At 36.6% G+C, this 16,217-nt stretch overlaps 1 protein-coding gene across 5 annotated transcripts in view; it reads left to right on the forward strand.

Moving 5' to 3' along the window:
* Positions 1-15,802, forward strand: part of LOC117317710 — a 104,988-nt gene extending 89,186 nt beyond the window's left edge. For 4 of the 5 annotated variants that reach the window (XM_033872597.1, XM_033872598.1, XM_033872600.1 and 1 more), the window contains 16 exons: positions 93-822; positions 1,224-1,400; positions 2,643-2,860; positions 2,986-3,094; positions 3,714-4,475; positions 4,680-4,805; positions 5,138-5,316; positions 5,569-5,737; positions 5,949-6,047; positions 6,957-7,074; positions 7,999-8,016; positions 9,680-10,838; positions 11,067-11,261; positions 11,605-11,760; positions 12,476-13,099; positions 13,977-15,802. In XM_033872597.1, the coding sequence (XP_033728488.1) occupies positions 93-822; positions 1,224-1,400; positions 2,643-2,860; positions 2,986-3,094; positions 3,714-4,475; positions 4,680-4,805; positions 5,138-5,316; positions 5,569-5,737; positions 5,949-6,047; positions 6,957-7,074; positions 7,999-8,016; positions 9,680-10,838; positions 11,067-11,261; positions 11,605-11,760; positions 12,476-13,099; positions 13,977-14,225 (5,088 nt within the window). In that variant the 3' untranslated portion in view covers positions 14,226-15,802. The remainder of the gene's footprint in view (positions 1-92; positions 823-1,223; positions 1,401-2,642; positions 2,861-2,985; positions 3,095-3,713; positions 4,476-4,679; positions 4,806-5,137; positions 5,317-5,568; positions 5,738-5,948; positions 6,048-6,956; positions 7,075-7,998; positions 8,017-9,679; positions 10,839-11,066; positions 11,262-11,604; positions 11,761-12,475; positions 13,100-13,976) is intronic. The other variant, XM_033872599.1, reaches the window with a different exon arrangement.
* Positions 15,803-16,217: the final 415 nt, after the last annotated feature.

The raw sequence follows: 16,217 nt of genomic DNA on the forward strand, positions 1-16,217 counted from the left end.
TACATACTGTTGTTGTAACTAACGTTCCCTATTTGATGTTTTCCAATACATACTGTTGTTGTAACTTACGTTCCTTATTTGATGTTTTACAGGTAGAATATGAGAAGAATATCACGCCATTACGAGTTATAATTATCAGCCTTCTACAGTACATAGAATCCGCAGGGAGTTCGCACGGAAACATTGTGATTTTACGACCTGGAGCTACATGGCCTTCCGTGACACCGCGACCAACACCATTCCCGACCCCCCGACCCACACAAAGACCAACACCCCGACCCACACAAAGACCCACTCCTAGACCTACACCAAGACCAACAGCTAGACCGACCAGACCGAGCAACTACAAACTTCTTGACGTCATTTCCATCCGGTCAGCGTACTTGCATATTCCTGGATATATTGACATGCGCAGTGAAGGGTCCATCTCCTTCCGGTTTAAAACCTTTGAACCTAGAGGGGTCATTTTGTTTTCAGAGAGATTAAGTACCCAGTACTTCTGTGCTTTTGAGATATTTGATGGCTATCTCTACATGGTATATAACTTTGGACAGGGACCAATGCGACAGAAAGTGTCGGACCGGAAGTTGAACGAAGGTGAATGGCACGAGATCCGATTGCAACTACGTAGAAATGACGCCGTAGTTTACGTTGACGGACAGACTACATCAGTTCAGATTGACCCCACGTCCCGTAGCGAAATCTACCTTAATAGTGGACTCTACGTTGGGGGTCTGAGCCAGAATCGGAACTACCCCTGGTATATATGGTCCAGGGTTGGCTACAATGGCTGCTTCGATGACCTCACCATCCGGGAGTTCTGTAAGTACTGTTTATGATGCAAAATGATACTTTTTCGCTTTTAAAATTACTCAGTAAATGTAAAATATATATTTGATTATTTGACAATTTCATTATCTAGATCAATTCAGATAACGCAAAATCAGCGTTAAAATAAGGGATTCTTAAAGAAATGTAAACCTGTTTATTTTAGTGCAAAGCTAAATATAAATAGACTAGCTCAATGATGAATTGGAGCACCCACCGAATTTCACAAAGAAAACAATATTTAGGAATCAGAATTAACACAGTCATATTAATTACATGAAAGGCTTTTGGCACAAATAGCGCGAATATCAAAATCTACAATATCTACAGTCACAATGGTCGTTACAATACTTACAATGTCTATTATAATTATTTTTTGTTTGTTTTCTTTACAGCTACGGACATGCGCGGTAGTGTGGTTATCCCTAACAACGTCAACGTGCAGCCCGGATGTTCTTTGTTAGGGAGATGTGACGGAACTAGATGTACTCACGGTACATGTAACAACCGTATGGACCAGTTCTTATGTAACTGTATGGCCTCAGGTTATCAGGGACAACTTTGTGAACAGCGTACGTACAAAATTGTTTCAAATTGTAATAGTTATTTACTTTTTTGTTGAAAGTGGTGTCCAAGTACTAGATATGTCTACCACTACTATTTCATTTTGGGATTTAGTAATACTTGATTTGTATATTTGAAGATTTAGTGATAATTGATTTGTATATTTGAAGTTTTAGTGATAATTGATTTGTATATTTGAAGTTTTTTGTATATTTGAAGATTTTAGTGATAATTGATTTGTAAATTTGAAGTTTTAGTGATAATTGATTTGTATATTTGAAGTTTTAGTGATAATTGATTTGTATATTTGAAGTTTTTTGTATATTTGAAGATTTTAGTGATAATTGATTTGTAAATTTGAAGTTTTTAGTTATAATTGATTTGTATATTTGAAGTTTTAGTGATAATTGATTTGTATATTTGAAGTTTTTTGTATATTTGAAGATTTTAGTGATAATTGATTTGTAAATTTGAAGTTTTAGTGATACCTGATTTGTATATTTGAAGTTTTAGTGATAATTGATTTGTATATTTGAAGTTTTAGTGATAATTGATTTGTATATTTGAAGTTTTTTGTATATTTGAAGATTTTAGTGATAATTGATTTGTATATTTGAAGTTTAAGTGATAATTGATTTGTATATTTGAAGTTTTTGGTGATAATTGATTTGTATATTTGAAGTTTTAGTGATAATTGATTGTATATTTGGTGTTTTTAGTGATAATTGATTTGTATATTTGGTGTTTTTAGTGATAATTGATTTGTATATTTGATGTTTTTAGTAATAATTGATTTGTATATTTGAAGAATTAGTAATAATTGATTTGTATATTTGGTGTTTTTAGTAATAATTGATTTGTATATTTGAAGTTTTTAGTAATAATTGATTTGTATATTTGGTGTTTTTAGTGGTAATTGATTTGTATATTTGAAGTTTTAGTGATAATTGATTTGTATATTTGAAGTTTTTAGTAATAATTGATTTGTATATTTGGTGTTTTTAGTGGTAATTGATTTGTATATTTGAAGTTTTTAGTAATAATTGATTTGTATATTTGAAGTTTTTAGTAATAATTGATTGTATATTTGGTGTTTTTAGTAATAATTGATTTGTATATTTGGTGTTTTTAGTGGTAATTGATTTGTATATTTGAAGATTTTAGTGATAATTGATTTGTATATTTGAAGTTCTTGAGAAAATAAAGTTTAGAAGTAAATATGTAAAACATCACATTTCGATCTTTTACAGTTGCTGTAGTGGCCGGATTCCAGGGAACTAACTCTGTTTCCTACTACTATTCAACGACAAGGCAAACACACACGAATGACATATCGCTTAGGTTCAACACAATGTTTGAGGATGCCTTCCTGTTCCAAACCGCCTCTAGCCGACACCCCGAATACATTCGGGGCGAATTGGAGGGCGGAAGAGTCAAAGTGACATTCTTTGTCAATGGCAGAGAACAGGTAATTAAAATACCTGTTAAAGAAAGCTTCTGTTTTCCCACTGTATATTGTCAAACCTCTTTATTGCGTCAATGTAGCAGAGAAGTTTGATTGATTATATTGAGTTGTATTATTTTGTTTTCCAGACCTTCTACACGGGCTCTAACCTAAATGACAACGCCTGGCATAACATGTATCTACAAAGACGAGCCAACCAGCTAGAACTGTGGGTGGACAATGAACAACACGTTCTAGGTAATGTTGTATATAAAATCACACCCATTTTTTCGGCATAGCCGTATAATATTCTTTTGTTCCCGGATATGACGCGTCACTGGTCAAGATGAAGTATGTGATTGGTCAATGTAGCGGTAAATGCAAAATGCAGATGTGCAGTTAAAACGAAACAAACTTAAGATTGAATGCAAGCTGAATATGTGGATGTATATTTTTAAATAAAATAAAATTATATTCCTGATACAAATGCAGTCTTATTATCACCAAAGTGATTTAAACGGATATAATGTTATAATCAGTGCTGAAACGCATTAGTTCGTTAATTTATTTCACCAACAGTTTTACATTATAACCACCAGCATTAAAACTATGCCGTTTATCTTTTTTTTATAGATATTGCTTGTTTGCATTTAAATGAGTTTAGTTGAAATTGTTTTCTCTTATCTATCATATAATGTACAAATTATATGGGTGAATTTTCCAAACGTTTGCAAGTATGATTGATAGCCTACATAAAATTGTCTTTCAGGCCTAAAGTGTTTGATAAAGAAACGAAAATACATGTCATTGTGGCTGAAACATACATTAACATGTAATGATATATGCCTTTCAACCGATATATTTCATATCATTTTAGGAACACTTGAGGGAGAGGATTTCTACATTAACATCGGCGAGATAGATTTCGGTTCTAGCACATCTGCCGTTACCCAGTCGCCTAATTACATTGGATACCTACAGAACGTCTACTTTGATGACGTTGACCTGTTCGCAAAGCTCCACCAGCAGCCTAATCTAAATATCATCTGGTATACGAATATTGGAGTGGATCAGACCCCGCCCATCCCAATCTATAATCCCGTGACTATTACGTCACGGGAGGCATATATGATGCTAACACCTCTCCCTAAGGTCGGGAACCTTCACATCACCTTCAAATTCCGTACCAGTCAGCCGGATGGCGTTATTCTCTTTAATAAAGGCAGAAAGGGTAAATTCATTGCGGTGGAGCTGGTGAGAGGGTATCTCGTGTTTGCCTACAATAATGGGTACAGGACCAGTACAAACAGAATCAACAAGAAAATCGACGACAATCAATGGCACACTTTCGAGGTTCGGGAGGTCAGGCAAAGCAATGGCAACAGAGTGTACCAGGCGAGAGTTGACGATGTTCTCCGGACTATTCCGATCGCAGGCACGGATGACCTTGAACTTTCAGGTCATAACCTTTACCTTGGAGGATTGTCGGAGAATATGTTTAATCTGAACGCCTTCGTCAAGTCAACACTGTCCTCTACCACAGGATTTATGGGTTGTCTAGCCTCCGTGCATTTGAATACGGGGACCCCAGATTTCAAGAAATACGCAAGTAGTGCCATTCTATTGGATACTTGTGAAGGTAGGTATACCGATTGGTGTATATGTTAACAATTCCTTTTAATGCGTTTAATTAAAGGTTTTCCTATTCATAAAAACGTCAATACCTTTTGTATTCTTCATAATTTTCGTCGAATCAATTCACCCCGATCTTGAATAGGTTCTTCTGAAGAAGTTTAACAACAGGAAAACTTGTGTAACATGACACTATTGTTGTATATTCCAGATATCAATGGTGTTTGTCCATCCGGCAGTAATCCCTGTCAAAATAATGGCGTGTGTACAGCAGGCATCACGACTTTCACCTGTAACTGTGACCTCACAGCATACGCAGGGCCCAGGTGTGAAGCATGTAAGTTGTGCACCACGTTCTTCCTGAACCTTACACATACATCTCAACTCTTGTAAATATTCAGCGTTTAACAAAAAGATGCTATGTACGTTTTTATCAGCATAAACAGGTGTGTCGACAGTAGGAAATTGATTTCGTAAGCTTTTTTATCTTGTTGAAAAACAACTACTATTAAACTATGCCGGCTAATAAACCCTATGCAACTATTCGAAGGTAAATCTGTGATCTCTGCCTATTTGCATTGACTTTGATTTATCTATTTTGGTAAAAAAAATGTATCTTGATTTATTCATATTTGTTAAGTTGGTAAATTTTGTACCATTCCATTACAGACCCACTTGGTTTATACATCGGTAAGAAGGGCCTGGACGGCATTGTAACTTACACGTATAAAAACGCCATGAATTCTGATAAAGACAACATCGCTCTTGGCTTCATGACTTACCGACCAGATGGGATCCTGTCACGATTTGACAACCTTTACGGCACCGAGTACATCGAGTTACGACTGGTAATGTCTCGCTCTACTTCACATTGGAATTCAGAACAATGCTGAAGTATCGTTGACATAAATTCAATTTCAAAGAGTAAATGAAACCAAAAGACCATTCACTTAGAACGGAGCCTTAGTGAAAAAAAAACTTTCTAGAAATAACATTTTGTCGATAAATGCTGAAACAGAATAGAAATTCGAAATTAATGTTGCATTTAAGATTAAGCAATAATTGTTAATTTATAACAATTTTCACACTGACGTTTTCAGGAGAATGGCTTCCTTGTTGCCGAGTACGACACTGGGGATGGCGCTCAAACCATAGTCATCGACAACATCAAATACAACGACGGGAACTATCACGTGGTTAACTTCTACAGGGACGCTGACGGCTCCCGATTCTTTGTGGACGGTTTCACTAAAGTTCTTACTCACTCAGGTAAATATTTAGAATTTTGTAAAAGACTCCCAAAGTTGTGATTTATAGGGCATAACCAATAGCACCATTCCTTTAAGCACTGGTCCATTTACAGAAATGTTGTACATGTTGAGATGGAAATTATTTCCGGCGTCCATACTCTTTGTCATGTTGTGAAAATGCATTCATTTTATCGTCATTGTTTAATAAGTTGTATTTTCTATTTGAACAGGCGCTCACTCGATCTTTGACAATCTACAGTACGTGTACATTGGTGGCAGGCAAGACTCGAACGGGGCCACTATGAACGCCTACAACGGTATAATTGGAGGTAGGTCATGATAGGACCAAAGTCCGCAATTTTCACTGCCAGTATTTGCAATAAGGTTCTAGTTCATGTGTATTTACAAAGCAAGGCATATTGATATCCAAATATGAAGATGAAGGTGTATACAAAAATGAAAATCGAACTTGTGGTGTCCGTTTTCAATGTACGTCACACTAACTTATTTATTTCCAATAATAATAAATGAGGCCATACACTGGGCCATACATGATGCTAACGCTTAATTATACATGGAGCCATACATGATGCTAACGCTTAATTATACATGGAGCCATACATTGGGCCATTCTGATGCTTACGCTGAATCATACATGGGCCACACATGGGGCATTCTAATGCTGACGTTTTTAATGCATGGGGCCATTCATGGGGTTCAAACATGGGGCCATACATTGGGCCGCTCTAATGCTGTCGCATGAATTTTTCATGGGGTCATACATGGGAGTCATCTCATACATGGGTACATTTTAATGCTGACACATGGATTATTCAGGATTGTACATGTGACCATTCATAAGGTCATTTTGATGCCTACCTTGAAAAATGAGTAACTTGACATCAATCATTATGGGTATAGACAAAACGGTGAGAATACTATGTTTGATTCAAGTTTTTTTTGTGTGCGTTGAAAATTGTTATATACTTTAATGATAGTCAGAAGGAGGAATTATGATTAAAAACAGCGTGTCTATTAAACAAGATATTAATATTACATTATTGTATTGTTTACAGAATGATAATGTATCATGCTACTCCATTGTCCTAAATATATCCTTCAAATGATATTGTTAATAACACAGAAACGGGTTGACCTCATACAAAGAATTATCAGTAACATCTTACATTTAACATTTTAATATCCCAGCAAGATGTTAAACAAAACTTATGTTGCAGGATTGTACTACAACCGAAACAGGTTTATAGACCTCGCCCACAATAACGACAACAACATCGAGTGGACAGGTGATCTGACCATGATTAAAGACGGCCAATATGTCCTTGTTCCTCCAATGTAAGTAGCTCGCGTCATGTTCATACTTTAGGTACTTGCTTCCAAAAATAATCACATACATGTATACAATGTATTTCTGATATCAGAAACTCCAGTAAATTTAAGTGAATTTAAGGGATGTACTCGTCTTGAAAAATGTGATGACAAACAATGATAGATGAATGTAATGTTTTGATGATCGACAACTTTCAATATATAATATAGTTGGGAACTGAATTACACTGTTTATACTATTAGAAGATTAAGGTATATTCCTAAGTATTGTGAAAATGCAACTTTCATTTTCCCTTACTGTTTTTTAAATGGCTTGAATGTTTCGCTGTAAATCATCTTGGAATGACAGCAGTAACTGTTGAGCTATAGTAAGCTTACTGTTATGCATGGCGAATTATTGCCGAACGAATGTTGCGATGATATAAGTTCATTTTCAACGTTGCAAGACATGTCGAAACATGTGCGTGAGATTTATGATTAATTGAGTTACCTGTAATGCATGTAAAAACGTGTTTGAAATGCTTTCTTCTGATGATAACTGGGTTGGTATGATAATTGGAATACACTTATTCACACATCCGTATAGCCACAGTCTGGGTAATGGTTTGGGATAAATACAGTTGGGTAGGACACCACTTAGCATCATATCAGTGTAGTAAGGTGCTATCATTAACAATAAACTAGAAATGTTTTAGATTTATATATAAGATGGGTACAAATAGGCTAATTGGAAGATCTTTGTTTCTACTTAAATATGCAGAAAATTTCGACTATCATTTACAAGAAAGGGTAACTGTCGTAAGAAAATGGTCAATGAAACTCTTGTTTGACGTTCGTCAACGGATTGACACCATATGTATTTGAAAGCACCATTATCAGTAAGCATACTGCTATTGTAAGATGTCAAACCATATTCTATTTTGATTCCAGTGTATTAACTACCCCAAGGTAACGTAGATTTGCCCTTGACCTTTGTCAGATACATACATGTCACAGATTTTGCCCCTCTATTGTCAGTAGCCCTGGATTGCTGAAAACGTGTGAGAGATACCGTGCCATTCCATAACTACCTCTGTGTTGTCCAACTAGGGCAGGCAGTGGGAAATGAGTAGCAACATTTGAAATATTATTTTATAAGATTTCCACATTGAAGAGAGTCACAAAAACACTATTAAATTATACTGTAAACGTCGTTATTTGTATATACGCGCTGAGGTAATTTTCGCGACCGATCTTCCTTCGTTTGTAGTTCGAGATTATGCAAATTGAAAATAAAATAATACGCGTAGGGGAAATTTTCGCGATCAAAAGGACTCCGTGTAATTAGCGTAAATTTCCCCCTCGCGTAAATTTCCACGTTTACAGTATTTTGCGAGTCTCATTTTATAGAATTGCACGGTTGACTGGCTATGTATTATATACGGAGGAATATATAAAGTGTCATCCGTCCATCATTTTGTGTTGTTCTTCACTCCACGGTGCTTTATATCATTTTTATGTTTTCGTCATGACGTCATTGATCGCACTAAACACTTGCATTTTATATCATTTTCAGATTTTATTTATTTTATTTTTTGTCATTGATCAATGTCATTTGACATTATATACGTATTCATTCATTTAATCTGAACACTTACTGTATACGAATCCTAATCAGTGTCTCTACTTTGTCCTCTAACAAATTAATGGTAATTACTATTTATTTAAACAAGAAGAGGACTTGTTATATTTAACGCATTCGCCCTTACATGCTACCATAACAACTCTAATAATAGGACACATCTTATAGGCTTCAGATACTTGTATAGGGACTCCGAGGATAACTTATAACTATAGACACGACTTATAGAACTTCAGTAATTGTATAGGGACTCCGAGGATAACTTATAACTATAGACACGACTTATAGAACTTCAGTAATTGTATAGGAGCTCCGAGGATAATCTAACACCACAGAAACAACTTATAGAATTTCAGATAATTGTATATGGACTCCAAGGATAACTTAGAACCATAAACACAAGCCAACTTATAGAACTTAAGATAAATATAGTGGGACTCAGCGGTTACACTTTTCTATGGTTGGATCCATGTGATTGATTATTTTAAATCTACTCTCTCTTTCTCATCATGGGAATTATTATAAGCGTCCTTACACTGCATCCACTTGGTATATTTTCCTTGCTGTTTTCCACTCTTTCCCGGGACTACACTGTCTGATCATCGTGCATGTTTAGTAGTGTGATGATAATGTGTGTATTATATATTTACTCCTATCTGTCATGATATGTCCAATCGTACACCAGTCTGTTATTATCTCTTGTAACTACGTTGTATTTATTATATCTAGAGTTGGAATGTAGTCACTTTTAGATATTCTTATTTTCATTGATTGCACTAGTCTATATAGAGCGCTTTATGAAGTGATATTTTGTTGATTTCCATCCCTACACGTAACACATCTATACCCATTAGTTCTATTAGGACATTATCCTTCGTATTTCAACTCATTTGTAGAAAAATAGAGAAAGCATAGCAGGTTCATTATTGACACAACAGCCCAGGGTGTTTCTATGCCATAGTTTTAAGTATATTTTTTCATCCTTTCCAGAGTTATCACACCTCCTCCACGTTCACCGGTACCACCACTTGATGGAAACATTGTAATACCTCCGGATATAGGTGGTGGTGGAGTGGTTGGTCCTCGTTTTACCGGTGCCGGGGGCCCTGGTGGTGGTGGCGGCGATATGGTGGGTATTGGTTCCGGTCCGGGCGCCATAACTGGCGGCGGCGGTTCCCTGACCAATTTAGTACCTGGAAGTGGTGGAGGACCTAAAGCATTAGGGCAAACAGCAGGCGGGGGCGGAGCAGCAGGCGTTCCATTGGCTGCTGTTGGAGGAGGCGGAGCTCGTGCAGGCGCTCTATTGGGAACAATTTTGGGAACAATGGCCTTCATGGCAAGTCTTCTGTGGGCTTTTTGGCAATGCAAACCAGGGATGGTTCCATGCTTTGGAGGTGGAGGTGGCGGAGGAGGTGGTGCACCTTCTATGGCCATTTCCTCTCCAACCCCAGCGACCAATCTACCCGTGGCTCAGGCGCTAGGTGGTGGTCCAGGTGGAGCGGCCTTGAGTGGTTCCGGAGCAGGAGGTGGTAGTGCTGGGGCAGGAGGAGCGAAGGTCACAATTCTGAATGGATCAGCAAGCGGGGGTGGTGGTAGCGGCGGTGGGGCAGGAAGCAATTCAGCTTTTTCTGCGTACTATTCCTCATCTAATGCGACCGTGGCATCCGGTGGTGCTGGAGGAGGTTCTGCCGCTGGTGCTGGTGGAGGTGCTGGGCAGTATGATGCGACGTTGAGAGCGACAGGAACCTTCTCTAACAAGGGTACTTTGATAGGAACGCCGAAGGCTTCCCGTGCCTACTTAGGATCGTCCTCAAGTGCAGGAGGAGGAGGTGGTGGTGTTGGCGGTGGAAACTCTTCGTACAATTATTCTTCGACCACTACAAACGTGTATAACAGTAACACGATGGGAGGAGGTAGCGGCGGCAGCGGCGGCGGCGTGTACAACAGTAACACTATGGGAGGCGGCGGCGGCGGCGGCGGTGGATCGTCCATTGACGCCATTGGGTATGGGGAATCTACTACAGCGGACTACGACATGGCACCTGGAATTTCTGGAGGTTCTTCCAACTACCAGAGTAACGCCATGTCTGGCGGTACCTTATCCAAGGGCTATTCCACCTCCACCATGTCATCTTCATACAACTACCAGGTACCTCTAAATGATGAACGCATATCCAGATTTTTCACGAAAGAGCGTGTATCGCTTCAATTCATATGATAAGTGTCACTAAATTGTGTACCTACTTAAAATGCCTTAAGGTCCTATTTTGATAGAAAAAATAGCGATTTCTTCAAAAGAACTGTTGAGTGGTTTTATGTATTTTTTAGAACTATGCACATCAGAATAAAATGTACAGGTAGACTTTGTGTTCCTTAGGTCCAGAACGTGCGGACGGTGATGATGAACCAAGGTGGTCAGCACATGGTCAGCTATGGGTCAACGTCTAGTGGAGCCGTTACTCCCGGAGCAGCCGGAGATGAGGTCAGAGTCGATTGTTGTTTTATGACCGGCGATGGAGCTAGTGTGGTGACCGGATCCAGTCTTGGCCCACCTCAAGTTTGGGACATGCAGGTAGCCAGCCCTTGATTATTTGTACTTAGCGTCCCATTTGGTCTAAGTCATTGATATTTTTCGAAGTAACTGATAAGCATATAATATATATATTGTAAATTTTAAGTTCACCAACAGATCCTTATAGCGATAATCGAATATCAGAAATGGTTTTGTTTGTATATCATTATGTCCGCAAAATTATTACCGATACAGATGTTCAATGTTAGTGCTTCTTGTGTGAAATGATATCATAATTGTATATAACGTTCTTGTCTTCATCAATATTTGTTTATATAAACGTGTATTGTACTTCGTTAATAGATTTCCATTCTCTAACTTCTCGTTTTATATTTTCCCTCAGACCGGAGAACTTTTGAGAATAATGAAGGGAGATACCGTTGGTTCTACAAACCTCCACTTGGCTTGTAATGACAGGCTTCTGGTGGGCGCAGTACATGCCGATTTACAAATTAACGAATATTCTATAAGGAAAGGAGTAACAAATAAAAAATTACAGGTAAATGTTTAAAATGGTGTTAGGATTAATATTTAACAAGTTAATGAGAAAAACAACCATATATGTGCATCCAGCTGTTCCATTTGATACTTGTTGTATATAACTGCAAAATTAGAAGCAATATAAGGAACAGATTTCTTGGTATTGCTTTCTTAGAAAAACAATTAACAGCACAACAGCAACTTCAAAAACAATTAAAAAAACAAAACAAAAAACAAACAAACAAAAAAAACCATTTAAAGGTATTACGTTTAGAAACATACCTGCAAGATGTTTATTTTAAAGGATGATGCGTGTGGATGCATCGTCGAGCTAGAAAATGTAATATTAGTTAAACAAACCGTTCTACAATAATGTCTTACCAAGAACATCTTCATTGTTCATAACAAATCTTAATTATTGTTATTTTCAATCGCGGAATATTTGGCGCTCAATGACGCCATTCATATCAGAAAGTACATTGAAGAACCTTAATCACAGTGCCTTAAATAGTTTGTACAATGGCTACCCAAAGTACTTATTATCTGGGTGAAAGGGGATTCTGGTGTTTGATTTGATGTTGAAGTTAACCCATATTTATATCCATCTTTGTTTCAACTATTATTGAACTTAACCCATATTTATATCCATCTTTGTTTCAACTATTATTGAACTTAACCCATATTTATATCAATCTTTGTTTCAACTACAATGTAATAATATTCTGTTGTCACAGATCTGGGACTTCGTCACAGGGAAACCTTTAGAGATGGGTAAGGAAGAGACATGTTCGGCTTTATGTGTGATGACAGACCCGGACAAAGTTGTGTTTGCACGTTCCGAAACCTACGGCAATGGAACGGACATAATAGTATGGGACCTTTTAGGGAATCAAGCCATTAAAGAGATGCATTACGATGCTCCAGTGGGTAACAATGACTACATTAATTATTTAGCATTATCTCAAAACGACAGATATTGTGTGGCAGGATTCACCAATACATTCGATAACTACGCCGAGTTTGTAACATTTGATGTCACATTAACTAGTTTTAACATCACAGAACCAAACGTTCTTAGACTAGATGCCAATCCAGATTGCACTGTGATATTGCCACGTGATGAAGCAGTCACGGGACTCCGGAACGGTGACCTTGTCATTTGGAGTCTGCGCACTGGACAGCCTAGTCGTCAACTGTTGTCAGGATCAGGTGTCCATGCACACAGTCGGGAAATCAAGGCACTTGCTATTTCTGAGGACAATAGATACTTGGTGTCGGCATCGGCTGACGGAACCCTCAAAGTCTGGGATATGACGTCAGAGAGACAAACAAATACCCTGAGTGGACACGGAGATGAAGTAAGTAAACTGTATACAGTAACCTACAGAACCTTGGGAATGACATAAGTACATCCATACTATTCGAAATAACAAAGTATTAAAAACTTTAAAGAGTTCCAATGTTCTTGTCAAATTTCAGTTTACACATAAGTCAACAATATCTTTGAGAAACATATGTCAAGGATATCTTAATAAGGTTTTGATATTGCAAACATCTTTTGTAATACTGCCTTTGTTAGATATATTTTGCTTTGAGTGCCGAGCTGATAGCAGATAGTTAAAAACTGTTATGTCCATTGAAAGAAGCTTCCGTAGACAGTTCAAATGGGTATATTTTGAATTTTAAGCACATGAATTTTTTACATATTCGCTATAATTTATGAAATCACAAAAAAATAGTTTTTAGTTTCAAAAGTATACTTTAACTGGAAATTCATAAAGAGTAAGTAATATTAAAGGCAACGTTTAATCACATATATTATAGGTTAATTGTAAAGTGTAATTAAGCAACGAATCGTGTGGAACAAAATCTTAAGGGATCTCCTTGTATATGATAATATACATTTCATATCAAGATTACGTTCGATATGATCCACTGTAATAGAGGCTAAGGGTCTTACAATGGAAATGACTAGTTACATGCAGAATACTGTCAATATACATTGACATGACAAATAATTATCTAACAATTACGTATGAAATCAGACATTTAAATAAAGTTATGCCTCAGGTATTCCGTCGATGTCATCACTTCCCTTATCTGATATATTACATGTACAAAAATACTCGTGCATTACTCTGTAATCTGGTTAGTATAAACTTTATTCAAGTCAGCTTTTCTCGGATATTGATACAATTGCTTGCTATGATAAATGAGAGTTACTCCATTTTTCAGGTATGGTGTGTTGCGATTTCTCCCGATAACGAGATTGTTGTCTCAGGATCACGTGACGGTTCCATCAGGTTGTGGAGACTGAAAAGCGGAAGTGAGATTTGCACGTTCACAACTGGTGTCGATGTCTTCTACGTCACAATGAGCCATGACAAAGGAACCATAGTTGCCCTTGGCGACAAATATGGCGCCAGGAAGCTGATTATGTTGCAAGTGGTTCGATCCAAAGTACGCCGGCAAATCAGTTCTTAATGATTGACAGAATTTGACAAAAAGACAGTTTACATATTTAACGGTGCAATTCAAACGTAGTTACATGCTTTGACAAAAAGCTGGAAAAGAAAGGGGAAATGCTAAAATTTATATATGATAATATTTTCTTAAAATCTTGCTTTACGAAGTTAAGACTTGATACATACATATTAGATATTTCGAACTTTTTCGCCAAGTGAAAGTATTCATCTTTACCAAAGAATATTGGACTTATTCAACTTTATTTTCCTCTTGACTTGCTTTCAAATTCAATTTGAATAATATGTATGTATTAAATTTAATTTCAGCGCTACTTATCAAATGCATTAATCAAAATGATCCACGCATAATCAGCTTGAACATTTTAACTTTAAAATTGAAGCTGAATTTTCAGCAAAATGTACCTCCCTCCATTGATGAATACACTATCTTTTTCTATGATTGATATCTTCACATTTGATTTAATTTGCTATTAAATGCCAAAATATGAAAATGTACCAGTTTGGATGAACAATGGAACAATGATTCGTTTTGTATAAAGTGGCGCACAATTTTCGTTCTTTGCAGAAATTAAAGTGCAGAAAAATACAGCTGTAGAAGAACCATTGTATCCAAATATTTCTTCAGAAATATCGTATTTCAATTTTAATTTTGAACTTTATTTAGACCGCCGATTTCAAAAGTTCAATATGGGAAGGGAGGTAATCCGGAATTATAAGTATGACAAGGGAGATAATCCGGAATTCTGGTCAGTTGTGCGTTATTCGTGGTGTGAGAAAGCTTGCCAATAGATGTTTATATCGATATACGTTTTAATTTATTTGTCACGGGGTCTAATCTCACTACAATGCGCTGTCAATAGGTCTTTCACGTGTGTATACTCACAATCTTCCTACACAATCTTCAGCAATACCCGCTTCAACAGTTTTCGTTTTCAATTATCTCAAATCCATTCAGCCAAAATAAAGATAAGTTGTAATCTTCCCGAGAAAATGACTAGCTCTGTGATGGATTTCCATTAACGGACATATACGTTCATTTATATATATATATATGTTAACAAAGGCAGACAATGCTGATTATGCTTTTACTATATATAAAAATATGGTAATATATTATGAAATTTTTATACAAATACATGTATATATATCATATGGTTGTGAAAAAAAACTTACTGACCTTGTGCCTTAATTCCAATGTATAAATAAATCTCGACAGCTTGGCTAGATAATTTTAAGATAATTGTTTAACTGCAAAAAAGATACTGAAGATGCTATGCAACCTGTCCTTTTAGATTTATGTATAAGGGACGTCTGAGAGAACAAATACTAGTTTCTATCTTTCTAACGGAATGCCAGATTTGTTAACAAAATTTCTAACTTTTAAATGTGTTAAATTGAACAGACATTGAAAGATGTGCCATATCTTTATATAATGTACGTTGGGCGATTATAGTTTTATGAATACTCGATTAAAATGCAAGCTTATCAAAATGTTTTGTATGTGTGTATTTTTGTGCTTTATAGTGATATTTTCGTTTTATATATTCAAATAAATTTGTGCTAATATATAATTCACATAGTCTTGTATTCCTTGCATATCTTGAAAACAACGTCGTATCACTTTCAATCTGATGAAAAATCTAAAAGCATATTCATGGGTGTAAACTTGTATCAAGCTTACACATGGGTGTAAACGTGTAACAAACATACATACGGGTGTAAACGTGTAACAAACATACACATGGGTGTAAACGTGTAACAAACATACATACGGGTGTAAACGTGTAACAAACATACATACGGGTGTAAACGTGTAACAAACATACACATGGGTGTAAACGTGTAACAAACATACACATGGGTGTAAACGTGTAACAAACATACACATGGGTGTAAACATGTAACAAACATACACACGGGTGTAAACGTGTAACAAACATACATACGGGTGTAACCGTGTAACAAACATACATACGGGTGTAACAGTGTA

The sequence above is a fragment of the Pecten maximus genome, chromosome 19 (genome assembly GCF_902652985.1).
Source record: "Pecten maximus chromosome 19, xPecMax1.1, whole genome shotgun sequence".
Lineage (NCBI taxonomy): Eukaryota > Metazoa > Mollusca > Bivalvia > Pectinida > Pectinidae > Pecten > Pecten maximus.